General features: G+C 36.9%; 1 protein-coding gene across 1 annotated transcript in view; it reads right to left on the bottom strand.

Moving 5' to 3' along the window:
- TMTC2 (transmembrane O-mannosyltransferase targeting cadherins 2) overlaps positions 1–14,563 on the bottom strand; it is a 403,012-nt gene that overhangs the window by 73,395 nt on the left and 315,054 nt on the right. The window contains exon 9 of the mRNA XM_030323323.1: positions 14,115–14,196. Within this exon, the coding sequence (XP_030179183.1) occupies positions 14,115–14,196 (82 nt within the window). The remainder of the gene's footprint in view (positions 1–14,114; positions 14,197–14,563) is intronic.

Here is a 14,563-nt window from a genome sequence, read left to right as displayed (position 1 = left end):
GTGTATGGTGAAAGAAAGTGGTCCAGTTTCATTCTTTTGCATGTAGCCGTCCAGTTTTCCCAATGCCATTTGTTGAAGAGACTTTTCCCCATTGTATATTCATTCCTCTAACAAATTCATTCAACAAGGGAGTAATAAATAGGACTTTAATTTTTTACTAGTACCTATTGACGCTGCTATTCCACTGTCCATAGTTTGAGAACCAGTGTCTGATAGGAACAACAAAATAAACATTTTCCACCATAATCTGGATGCTCTGTCTGGATTAGTCACCAGTTAGATTGAGGTTTTTTTGGTCAATCAACTACATGTATTCTTCCCTATATTACAAAAAATAATGGCCAGGTTACACATACACGTGTAGATAGAAAGATACATCTATATCAATAAGATATATGCAGTAAATACAAGTTTACTCTTTCAAACTCTTAAAATAAGGAGATTTAAGAATTTTATCCTTCATATGTAGAATAGTTATGAGAAATCACTTCTCTTTCATATACAGTAAACAAGCACATCCTTTGTGTTTGATAACTGAGCTGAATTTCAAATAAACTATGAAAATCTTAAGTAAAATATATTTTGTTCTTATGTATGCATTGTACTACCATGCTTTATCATTATTTCTTTGGTTTATAATTTGTCTTACCCAAGTTAATTATCATCATCTTATTTAATTGTCTTCAATCAAAGGAATAACAAAGGCAAAAACAAGATGAGAAATTACAATGAAAGAAAGTAATCTGAGTAGGGAAATACAGAAAAGGGTATTGAAAGAGAAAGCATTCTCTAGAGGTCCAGATACAAAAAGTTGAAGTCTCCCCAGAGGCTAAAAAAGGCAGAGGGAAAAAGCAGTTGACAGTTCTAGATTCAAGTGCTTCTGCATTACAGTTATACCATTTCCTTTCTGGATAATTCTCTAACTGACCCCTTTAAACAACTTGGTAGATTTTTATCAATGTTTCAATAAGACAAACTGGTGACGATCAAGCCTTCATTAATTCCGGGCTTTAGAAAACTGCCTGAAAGGTAGAAATCCACAATATAAGTTGGCCTTAAGCCTAAGGCTCAAATACTGCTTTGTAAAAATTCTGCAAATAAACTCCCTAGATTAGTTGGGATTGGCATTTTTTACTAAAATATATGAAAAAGTCACTCTTCTGATCAATGTAACTAAATTAAAGAGCTAAAACAATCTGTAATAGGTGTCATGCTAATACAATTCTCTTTGGGAAAAATCATTCGTATGTAGCTTTAAAAAATGTTCAAAGGCAAATGAAAATCTTATTTATAAAATAACACCGTGAACTTAACATTCTCATTAAATAGTTCCCCTTGGCAGAGGACATCAGATATCTAAATAGATCCAGAATTGTCTGACTTCTACCACTACCACCTTGTCTCAAGCCATCATGTCACTCTGGATTGCAGCAATTACCTCCTGACCAGTCTCCATACTGCTGCCCTTGACCCTAAAGGGTACACAGCAGTCAGAATGATCCTATTAAAACGGGAGTCAAAGACCATCATTCTACAGATGACTTAGGGAAATGTAATGTCCCTTATCTTGGACTACACTGCCTGATACAGTCAGGAGGGAGTTCCTCCACCCATTCTCTGACCTCATCTCTTTTGTCTCCTTCTACTCTCCCTCTTGGTCACTTATTCAACGTACACTGGCCTCTTGCTGTTTGTCTAACACATTGGAGAAACAAAGACTCCTGCTTCAGAGTCTTTATTTGCCATTCCCTCCACCTAGAGAGCTCTTTCTCCAGATATCAGAGTGACTCACTCTCTTACTTCCTGGCACACTGTGGGGATTTAATAAATACACATTCAATAACAGGAATGAATTACCTATGTCCCCATGTGGCTACTTTTTGTCATCTGCAAGTGTAAGCTAGAGTCCAGCCAGCATAGGTCACCAGGCACTTGTCTATTCATATCCTCTCACCTTAAGAGTGATTTTAGGCAGGGCTGCACTAAATGGCCATACATGCTGTGTACTGCAAAATTTCCAAGGTTGCTATTCACAGTGAGGTCTCTATGAATATAAGCAACATGGCAGCCCTGGTTTTAGGTCTCCGAATTTCTCTTAGAACATGGCAAATAACTCAGACATCAATTATACCTTCAAAGATATACTAATTCCACAACAGTTCAAACTAATGCAATTTGACTAAAATCTATTATACCCCATTGTACTTTGGAATAAATTCAGTAGTCTGGGAAAAGAAGAAGAAACAATGGGTTAATGTATCCAATCCAAGAAACATATATCGTGCCTAATACACATAAGATATGGTGATACTGGCAGTAGAGAAGGGGGAAGATAAATGCAACATTTATCCTTGAAACAGTTCCAATTTAGTAGAGGAAAGAGGAGATTATGGAGATATTTTAAGTGCAAAAGAGATGTAAATTTGAGGAGATGTAAGGTATCACAAGCTAAGTGCATTGTGTCTGGATGGTGTAAACACTTGGTTTTTGTTCAACTTATAATCAAAGTTGAATATACACAAGGGGGACAAGTAAGGGTATCACTTGGAATTTTCACAAAGTGGCTATGGTCATATAATTATTAGCCAGATCATGAAAAAGAACATTACCAATATCCAGAAGCATCTAATCTTTTTTTTAAAGATTCAGCAGATTGAAGCAGGGGAAAACCGTGGAAGATGGTAGATATATTTGAGCTGATTTTGTTGATGTCTTATGGCAACAAGCCAGGCAGGTAAAGTGGAACTGTAGCAAGCCTGAAATGTTTCTATTCAGGAAGGTGAGTAACAAACACCTGATAAGATAGGGTAGGGGGTAATCCGATGCTCAGGAGTTAGACTGGCTGTCCAAAGAAGATGCTGCTAACGAGAGGTTTTAATGTATGCTAATTAGACTTGGAAGGATTGAAAATATGGAGGGGAACCTTCCCTTTTGCTTCTCTGAAGGAAGGGTTGCTGAGTGTCTCCCTTTCTGAGCATCCTTTGCATTTCAGGTATGCTCTTACTTTTTTTTTTTTTTAAGTAATCTCTATGCCCAATGTGAGGCTTGAACTCATGACCCCGAGATCAAGAGAGTCACATGCTCTATCAACTAAGCCAGCCAAGTGTCCCTGCTCTTAATCTTTAAAACCAGTCTCTCTCCCCTTCCCTTCTATTAGTTTTGTTGCTTTGTGTTTTTGCGCTCTCGGAAGCCTGATTTAATAACAGCTCTGGTTTATTGAGACAAACCCAACGTGATAAATGTGTGGTGGTTACTGGCCAAGAAAACAGGTGGACCAGGTGAGTGAGGAAAGGGATACCCAGGAGATCAATCTGGAGTGGTCACTTTGAGGTTGGGAGGTCCCCTATTTGTCCCTGTATGAACACGAGACCAAAAATTTGCCCTGAATTGGACAGGTGGCAAGGAAGGTGTCTGGTGCAAAGGAGATTAGAGGAACAGCAGGCCAAGGCTCTGTGCTCAAGTAGAAAGGAGGTCAGGAAGGCTCCGGATGCTTTATTACATTTATTTCTCCCCTGCCTCTTTCCAGAAGGGTTATGAAATGCCAGAGAAATATTGAGGAAGTTATGAAGACTGTCAGATAAAGAGTGAGAAGTAGAAGGAGGCGAGGAAGAGAAGAAGGGAGACTGGGGAGAAAGTAAAAAGATGTCAGAGAAAGAAGGAGTGGGAGGAGGGACAGGGAGGGAGAAACCTCACAACCCACTATAAGTGTAAATAATATATATATATATTTTATATAAACCAATGCACTGTATGAAGGAAAACAAGCTCACACTGGGCTTTAAACAATCTGAGGAGTTTTACCACCTAAAGACGAAGGGAAAGATATAACTAGATGAAGAGTGTGACCTAATCAAAGTATACAGGTGAGTAGTGTCATTTGCTAGACAAGGGAGTTGTAAGGAAAGAAATGAGGTAGACATAAGGTCTCAAACACAGGGGAAGTCAGTAAGGAAGGGAGTGTGCCTCTGAGACTAACTTACGATGGCAATGAGAATGGAGAGGGGTGGCTCCCAGAGCCAAATGCTTATACCCTTTTCCTAGGAAGAGCTCTGAGTCTCCTCATTGCCCTCCAACACCATCTCAATGGACTCTTCTGAGGGGTTCCTTCACAGATGTGTCACTGAGGCACAGAAGAGTTAATGGCAGGGTAGCAAACTTCGGGAACAACTGTCTTCAATTAAGTGAAAGGCAGAACATAAACAAGAATCTCAAAGTGCATTCCATCACCAAATCCAAATAGCTAAGGCTGGAAAACCAGTATCTCTCTTTTTCCCTCTCTGTCTTCCTTGCTCGTTCTCTCACTCTGTTCCCAATTACTTGTTACCTATAATACTCATTCTTCTTGCAAGCAATTGTGTCTTTTCTGTTCTCTCTTTCTGTCTTCATGTTGATGGATACAGAGTCCTCTTTTTCTTCGTATCTAGATTTTTATTGTCCCCTTTCCCCCTGATCTCTGTCTCTTTTTTATATACCTTATCCAAAGTTTTTTCTATAGGATTCATTCATTCTCCAAGGTATCGGTATGGGTCCTATTCCATTTTAAAATAATAAATGGTCATTGTGACAACTGAGCACATATGACAGACTAGTTATTTTACAGAATTGTCAATAAATCCTCACAAGCTGAGGCAGTAGCAATCATCTCTAGATTAAGAAATTGAGGAACAGAGAAGCTAGCAAAAGGTAGACCATGTTGAAGGAGCAATTAACAGAGGGGCTGGGAGAGCTACATTCCAAACTCCATTACACCCCCCTATCCCTAATCTAAAGCTTAACTCAGTTCTTATCACCTTGCTTTTGTGGCTTCTTGAGTCCCATACAAAGACAGATTCAAAATAATATGCATATATAAATTGTTGCCGTGGTCTGAGTGTTTGTACCTCTACTCTCTCCACCCACAAGTTGATAGGTTGAAATCCTGGAGCCTTCATGAATGGGACTAGTCTCTTCATAAAAGAGACCCCGGAGAGTTACCTTGCCCCTTCCATCATGTGAGGGCACAGTGAGAAGGCTGTCAATGAGGAAGTAGGCCTCCCCAGACACTGAATCTGCATACATCATGATCTTGGACTTGCAGCCTCCAGAACTGTGAGAAACAAATTTCTCTTGTTCATAAACCACCCAGTTTATGTTGTGCTGTTACAGCAGCCCCAATGAACAGAGGCAGAACTTAACTGTACCTTTTTCTTAACAAAGCATCACCTAGTTACAATTTAAAGCAAAGTGGACTCTATTCCCATGCAAAAAATGGAAGCAGAGATGAGAAAAGGAAAGAGCAAAACTAACTAAAGGCCAATCGTCCTTCGGCAGTCATCCTTTTACTGCAAAAATACTGACTGACCATCTTTGTTATGTGAGGCACTGCAGCCAGTACGGGAACCTCTGGAGCAAGGCCACTCGGGTTACTTTCATGATTCTTTGATTTGCAGCCACAGTTTCCTCACTTCACAAACAGGAATATCCTTGCTGTGTTATCAGGGAGAGTAAATGAGATCATGTCAGTACCACTGTGTGGGGTGACATCTGGTGCCCTGCCTCCTATCTTTCCTTTTCTTTCCTCTTTACGTGAGCTCTTTTCTCTCTCTGTACCTTTCAGGCTCTGTCCCTGCCTTGATGACTTCAAGCTGGCCTTCCTTCCTACAGCCTTGAAGTAGATGATTATGAGAGCTCCATGCCTGTGTTTCTCCCCCAAGCAGTGCTCCAAAATCTCAGCATTCTGGGTCTTTGTCACCACTGAGGACTCACCAGGCTCACATTTAGTGCATACAGTTGAAAGCGCAAGGCAAACCATAAACATATCCTAGGCTTTAGAGTGAAAGGAGGTTCAAATCCTTGCTCTGCCAACCAGCTAGGCATAGGGCCTTTAAATGCTGCCACGTATACTCCTGATACCTTAAATCCCACAGATGTAAAATAGAGAGGATATGATTTCTGCACAGTGTTAGATTGCTGAAACAACAAAAGGTACATAAAAACACCCAGCATTGGTGCAAAGACATAACTGTTGAACACTGAGCTTCAATAATAGCACTAGCATTAATGAGCACAGATGTGCCCAGCATGACACCAAATACTTTTCTTCGTGGAAATTCTCAAAACCCTGGTGTCAGGTCATACCATATTACTTGAATTGATTTAATCGTTTTAATACTGTGAAACGTCTTAATCCTATGTTTTGTAACAATAGTATTCTTTTTGTTTTTAGAGTTAATAAGGAAATGTGGTGGGTGCAATGGTCCAAATGTTTGTGCCCTCCCCAAATCCATATTTTGAAAACCTAACACCCAAGGGGATGGGAAAAAAAGGGGGGGGGAGTGAGTCCCAACTTTCAGTGTATTTGATATATATTTCATGTATCAATAAACCTACCAGTAGAGCATCTGTGGATGGAAAATATACCTGTTCATGTCCTCTGTTGACATAGACAGTGTAGTCAGGGTCCCTTGGTTCAAATGCTGCCTCTACTATTAACTGGCACTGAAGTCTTGGGTAATTTATCTTACAGCTTCATGACTTCACTTTCCTCTTCTGTAAAATGGAGACAGTCAAGCAATCTCCCCACCTGGCTTTTGTGGGGATTAAATGAGAATTCCACAAGAATTTCTCAGGACACAAAAGCCCTAAGTAAATGCTTGTGTTATTATTATATTTGATGAATTCATCACAGAAATGTGGTACTTACTAGAGATTTCAGGCAAGATGCCTTTCTCTTTTTATTCCTATCTCATTTAATTTTTACATCTGAAATTCTACATGTTAAGTTCTGTCAAATAAGTTTTGGAAAATTATTTGTTTACTATAATAATTTTCCTGCTATCTTTTCTACCAACTACCTGAATAATAGTTTAAGACACTTGTTCTTTCACATTTTATCAAGTATATATATTCCTTCATAATAAATGTACTCATTAAAGAAAATATAAACAGAAAATATTAAGCCTGCAAAAAAAATGGCTGCAAGAGTCCAAAATGCTAAAACATCTATTATTAAAATTGCTTCTTTGGTTTTGTTTGCTTTGCTTTTCCAATGATGTGGTTATTTTTCAAAATTTAATCACTCTTCATGTACAGTAACATAGGCAGTTGTGTTATATATTCTTTATAAGTTAACTTAGGATATTAAATATTTCATCAAATGGGAATAGCAATAACTTATTTAATCATTTCCCTTTTTCAGGCATTTAGATGCCTTCCTATTTTTGCCTCTAATAAATAGCAATGGTATGGCCCAATTACTACCTTTTGTTAATAAACACAGAAAAAATATTTTCTTAACACATATTATCAAGAGAATTATTGAGAATAAATGCTAGAGTAACAAGGGAATTTATTGCTATTTGAATTTGAATTTCTTTATTTCTAAGGAAATTCTATGTTTACCTATCTTTTAAAATCTGTTATATTTCCTCTTTGGGGAATTATTTGTTCATATCCCTTGGTCTTTATATTCTGTTTCCCTTGTAGTTTTATAGTTTCTCATGTTTTAAGTAGACAGATGTTTTAGCTTATGCTTTTATGGAAATTATTTATCACTTACCTGCTTGTCCTTTTGCTGTATTTCTTTTTACATTAATCCTTTAATTTTTCCTTTATTCTTTGCTTATTAGCTTAGAGAATCCCTTCCCTGTTTTTCCCATTTTAGTCATGGTTAGTTTTAATTTCAAAAGGCTTTCAAAAATACCTCACATAAAATACACACCAGGTATGAAGATTAAATAATATTAACCTATTAGACACATTGTAGTAATAACAAATTTAAAAATAAAAATTCAGAGGTAAGAAACGAAGTAGTTTGGAATGACATTTAGAAACATCATATTCTAATTATATACCTGTGAACTGTCTGTGCTGTCCTTGGAGCAATAAAGAGACACAAATACTGATATTTTAACAAAATATTTTGGTCTTAAGCATTAAACATAACCGTTATCTCAATGTAATTTTGCACAGACTCACCAAAAATGTATTTTCATTTTAAATCAAGGAAACACCATTATTTCGTTCACTATTTAATTTTTAAAACTACTCTTGGAGTTTCTGAAGTGATTAAAAATAAAATGTTACAACACATTCAACCTCAGCTAACTGCCACCTACTGACTAGCTTTAATTATGATAATAAAAAGTAACTACACACCTCTTACCAATTCGACTTATCACATATTTTCAACTTCCTCTCTTATAGTGTTCACTGATGAAATATCAAATATAATTTTTTAACAATTTCCACAAGGATCTACTTTTTAAAATGCAATTTAAGGGCATATAAAGTATCCTAGAGACAAACAGACTAGAACTTTAGTTGTAGAAAGTTCTGGACTTTTCAAGTTCTTCTCCCACTATGTATGTTGAAAATTTAGGATCCTGGGGCGCCTGGGTGGCACAGTCGGTTAAGCGTCCGACTTCAGCCAGGTCACGATCTCGCGGTCCGTGAGTTCGAGCCCCGCGTCAGGCTCTGGGCTGATGGCTCAGAGCCTGGAGCCTGTTTCCGATTCTGTGTCTCCCTCTCTCTCTGCCCCTCCCCCGTTCATGCTCTGTCTCTCTCTGTCCCAAAAAATAAATAAACGTTGAAGAAAAAAAAAATTAAAAAAAAAAAAAAAAAGAAAATTTAGGATCCAGAGAGTCACTTGGAAATTCTGAACTTCCATTATTTCAATCAAATGGCATTGAGATCTATTCCTAACTCATAGGAGTTAAGACAAAATAAAAAAAACCAGAATAAATGCAATAACACATTTTCAGGATTCTAAAATTGATAGTAGAGCCAAATAATAACCTAGATAATTACAGTTTTAAAAATTCTATACTTCTCTTTGGGTTCAAGAGGAAGAATAACAAAATGACTGTTTCTCCACATTAGAAATGATTTCACAGTTGTCTGGACCAGTCCTTTTCCATTCCCATTGCTTGAATTCTCTCTAACTCCTTAAAAATCTACAGTTGAAAAATCTTCAATGGGCACTCATTTCCTAACCTGGAAGCTCTCCTAAGTTGGATGTTCTTCCTTCTATGGAACCAGAATGTATCTTCGCAGAGTTTCTAGTTATGGTCCTAGTTCTGTCCTTGACCTATTCTCCAGACATACGCTGTGCCTTCTGCCTCAAATATTTTCTCGGCTTGATTATTCTCCAAAGTATCCACTTGTTCCTCCATTTTTTTTTTTCTGGTGAACTACTATTCATTCAAATATAGCCTATGTGTCAGCTCATCAGGCACAGTTCTCCTGCACCCCAGCCTCCCAAATCGAGGCCCCTTTATTATACTATATCTCCTTTATAAAACCAATTGTAATTATAATTAAATGATTATTTTTACAATGTGTGCCTCCCTCATCGGTTTGCAAGCTCCCTGTTGTCTCCTTACATCTAACTTAGTAAATACTAAGTTGGATTAAGAGGTTCAGGACTCATCACTACATAGCTGAACTCTTGGAATGAACACCTTCACCCAGAGAGAGTAACCAAAGTGAAGAAAATGAGGGGAAAGGTGTACGGTCAAGAGGTTGCTGAGAAAAGAAGAAACCATCCAAGGTCAACATAAAAGAGTACTTCTAATAGCATTTATCATACTCTGCTTCCTTTTCACTTTTTATGCTTTTGTCCTTAATATTTAATGAATTTCCATCTACCCAGATGTATACATAGTAGGTATCTCATAATAAATGCATTTTGATTTAATTTGTTTCGATCTACATAAAATTTACTACTAAGCACATAAAGAAAAATTACAATATATCTTTTTGACAAAATGGTTTTTCTAGTAATTTGTAAAAAAAAAGACAGAGACAGAGACAGAGACCTCTTCTCTTAACTTTTATTTTTTTGGCAGAAACTTTCCATTGGAGCCATAGGGAAATCCATGGAGAATTCCATGAATTACAGGCCCACATGGGACAGTAAGCCACCAAATCCTCATCTTTGACATTTATAAACTACCTTCCATAAAGCCTTCAGATGATTTGTTTCATATGGACATGGGGTACACTGTAAGCTTGATGACATTATGAATGTAACATTATACTATTACTGACACCATAGTTTGAAACATATTTTCTATACATTCCTTAAAAGTTTTGATGAACGATTAGTGAGAAATTGAGTATATATTAGCAACAACATGAAATCCTAGCACTGAAACACATTTTGAAAGCCCACATCAACTTGTTCACACTTTACAGATAAGGAATCTTCATCCCAGAGACTACAGGGACCAGAGAGCTCTACATTTTTTTTAAACTTATTTTTATTTATTTGGAGAGCACGTGTGCACATGCACAGGCATTCACATACACGCCCACGAGTAGGGGGAGGAGCAGACAGAGAGGCAGAGAGAGAATCACAAGCAGGCTCCACGCTGTCAGCACAGAGCCCATCATAGGGCTTGATCTCATGGTTTGAGAGATCATAACCTGAGCTGAAATCAAAAGTCAAATGCTTAATCGACTGAATGACTCAGGTGCCCCTTAGAGGGCCCTACATTTGACAAACTTACTGAACCAGTTTTACAAACCTGTCTAGCTTTCTTTGTGGCAAGCCAACCTGAAGCAGAAAAGATAGTCTGCAATGCAATCTCTTCCCCAAAACACAAAACTAGTGGATTAAAAATGCAAATAACTGAGAATACTTTTAAACACTGCCTTCTAATGGCCATTGCAGCCAATATAAATTCCTGTACTTCACTCTGTCTAGTCCCAACTGCATAGTATTTTCAAAGTCACTTGTATCATTAACAAGCAAATCACAAGCACATAATCACCCAGGAGAGTGAATCTCCAATAGAACAAAATTCACCCATGCTGGCATTTTCACGGGCGTTTGCAAAAGCATTTTATAAAAAGACACAAAATAACATGTATATTTCATTTAAACATTTATTTTTAAGCTGAGAAAGTATTATTCATTCAATCTGTGGGTATAAATATCCTAAGAATATCTATAACCAGTAAGTTGATCGAGAAATCATAGTATGTACGTTCTCAGTACAAGAAGTAATAAAAATGCTAATGGAACAAACTTTCAGTCCGTTTTGGAATCCATATCCAATTAAAATGGAGACTACCTCTAACTGAGCTCAACTGACATTTATTACACATTACTGTGCGTAGGGCAATATGCTAGATATTGATGGCGCAAAAACGGAAAACAGGGACTCTCCATTCTCAATTATCTTAGAATTTTCTAAAGAAGGTAAGTGTATAATTTCAATATAAATATTAACATTCCCACAACTACTGCCAAGTCCAAACTATCTTCTTTGCCTAAAACATAGCAATAGAGTTCCCCTCCACCTTCCCCTAATCCTGTCTTCTCCTCAGAGTCCCTTCTTTTTCCCTAGGAAGAAAATGCAAACTCCTTAGCTTGGTCGACAGAGCTAAGCCTTGTCCTCCCACCTTCCCATCTGGTTTAATATAATCCAGTCACATTAGCCTTCCTTCTCTACTGTGAACACAAGCTTGCTCTTGCCTACGACTTTGAACTTTGTTACTTGTCTGAAATGCTGTTACCTGGCTCTTCAAAGAGTTGGTTCACACTTATAGATTTCAAATATCACCTCTTCACAAATGTTTTACTTGCCTGCTTGCTTTCAAGAAGCACCCCACTTCCCACCACATCACCTTCTAAAAATGACATCACCCTATTTATTTCTTACATAGCCCTACTCACTTTCTGAAAAAGAAACAGTACCTTCTACCATTAGACACATCTTATACACATTAAAATTAATAAAAATCCTTCCCTAAACATTTTAAGCTGTTATGATTTATATGAATTTGGCACTCTAAAATTGCATAGAATGACCTACTAATCAAAAATATCGGCCTACTTACCCACCCGCACATCTGGTTGTATGTCTCCCAATGTTGTGAAAGAAATGGAGCATACATAAGAGAAGAAAAGGCACTGGTGATTATCAAGGGACCCAAAAGTTAGTTTACTTCAACTAACTTAGGCAAGCCAACGCCATTTCTCTAGGCTTCAGTCAATTTATTTGTACAACAGATTATGTTAAACAGATTATATTAAACCATTGAAAACAACTTTCCAGTTTTAAAATTCAGTCATTTGAAGTAGATTTCCCTCAAATGAAATGTACGTTTTTTATAACATGAGCACAGTGAGACAGGCGTATGAAGCACTCCGTATGGGCTTTCTGTCCGTTTGTAGATTATTTTGCCTTAACTACCACTTTTTGATGCTTCAGCCTGAGTCCTTTTTATTTCCCATTCCAGCGTGGGGAAAAGTACTGAAACGATTTCATCAAATTATATTGAATTATGCAGTCATTCCTCCCATAGAAAATACATGTACTTCTAACAATGTATGTGTGCTAAAAATTTTTAAGTAATCCAGGAGTGCTAAGAAGAATCAGTTTTAATACATAATTTACAGATGTGTGTTATCATCACTGTCTTTCATGTAACCTAGACAATAAGGAATTTGTTGCATTTTCTGTTAAAACTAAATCCAAAATCTTCTCATGGGAGAACTACTCACTACCACCAACACTGAAAACAAACAAACAAACAAAAAAAAAAATTCAGGAGGATGTAATATAAAAACAATAATAAATTAAAAAGAGAAATAGGTAAAGACAGACAAGTCAGAATAATAAGGGGGCAAACTCTTAAAATGAACACAACAGTGATTTTTTTCCCCTAGCAATTCAAATGAAGCCAATATGAAATTTAAAGGAATTGATTGTGAAATATCTAAAGCATGTAACAAAATTATAGAAATAAGATTAGAAGGTTAAGTAGAATTAGTTTGAGGTAAAGGAAATGCAGAAAGCAAGATAGGGGAAAAAATTCTACTTCAAAAGTTGCAATAAGAAGAGATTCTTTAGCACTCAGGGAAAATAATCATGGACCTACTTTAATGCACAGTAGGGGTACCCAAAATAGTATGCATGAGAAAGTCTAATTTAAAATACTTCATATGAGAAATCCTGTAAAAATAAAATATATTCTGCAGCAAACTTAAATTAGTTGACTGCCAACTTAACATGGCAATAACACTGCATCGTGAAACAAAATCAGGAGTGGTTATGCAATAACCCATGTGGAATTACATGCTGTGTTATGCTGGTAAGATAAAGCATCACGACCCTAAGTTTATAAACATATATGCAAAATGTAAATAAGCAAATGGACTTGTGGTTGGTAAAGTGTATCCTCCATTCTATTATTTCCATTTTTCTACACTCAGAGCCTGTCACTGATTTATTTTTACTATTTGTAAAATGGAAGAAAGAATTAACTTTAAGAAGAAGGATATTAGGGTTTTTTTCCTCAAGATTTAATCACCACCCATCTTTCAGCTTACTACTTGATAATAACACATCAAAGCCAAGAGTGGTTAAAAAATCATTTTTTCCCCCAAAGGATCAGCAAAAGTGAATGTCTTTCGGTTCCTTGAAAGCCATTCCAACTACAAATCTGGTAGAAATAAGTACATCTTACCCAACACCAAACCAGCTATATACTTCACCTCACTTAACACATGACTCACTCCTAATGATAGAGTGGAGTGTGACAGAGTTGTTATATAAGTCCATTCTGTACTGATTAAGGCAAAGACTGAACTGCATGAGAAAGACATCTTTTATACCATTTATGGTTTATCCTTGACCCAAATCTCAGGTATCTAGAGGCTGGGGTACATTTATATTTTCCAGAAAGCAAGAAAGCAAGATTTTGTGGTCAAAATTTAAACCTCTGAAACTTCAAAATGATATACTCAAGGAACAATATATTATCATTCACAAATATAAGAGAGCTAATATTCTGGTTATATACCAAGCATCAGGCAAGGAGCAAGATGCTTTCCTGATGAGACCTTATTTACCCTTTACACTGGACTTGAAAGAAACAACTGTGAAAATGCCTCTCCCCATTGAAGTCCTATGAAAATTATTAATGGAAAATATAATGCATAGCCCTCTATAACATGCCTGCTTTGAATGAAAAACTAGGACTACACCATGAGGCTCAATCTGTAGCAATGAAGTCTATGCCCTCTCAAAATGTTCTTTGCCAGCAAATCCTAAATCTCATATCAACATTAACGGTAAATGGGGAGGGGGGGAGGACATGGAAAAAAACTATCAACCACTCACCATAATGCATGTAACAGTTTCCTTTGGTGGGATCCAGCTCAATAGCCTTCAAGAAGAACTTTTCAGCCTCACTCTTACGACCCTTGAAAAACAGAGAAAATGGATGATTCAGCAGTAGATCATGAAGGATTCTTTACCTCCTGGGCCCAAATGAAGTAAGTAGACTGATGTCTACTTGGTCATCACCACACACACAAAAAAAGTGTTTTGTTTTTATCTAAACAAGGATGATAAGGAGAATATGCCAAGAGAGAAGACTGAAGTCAGAATCTTGGGAAACACCAAGATGAGAAGAAAAGATAGTGAGAGAGTTGATCAAAGAGATAAGAGAAGAGGCCAGGAAGGCAAGAGAAAAAAGTGAAAAAATGGTTTCATGAAAACCAAAAGGATGAGATAATTTTAAGGAATGGTGGAAAACATCATTTTCATTTTCTATTTTATTTTCTTTC

The sequence above is a fragment of the Lynx canadensis genome, chromosome B4 (genome assembly GCF_007474595.2).
Source record: "Lynx canadensis isolate LIC74 chromosome B4, mLynCan4.pri.v2, whole genome shotgun sequence".
Classification (NCBI taxonomy): Eukaryota; Metazoa; Chordata; class Mammalia; order Carnivora; family Felidae; genus Lynx; species Lynx canadensis.
The sequence above is the reverse complement of the archived record's forward strand: the minus strand, read 5'-3'. Positions and strand labels throughout refer to the sequence as shown.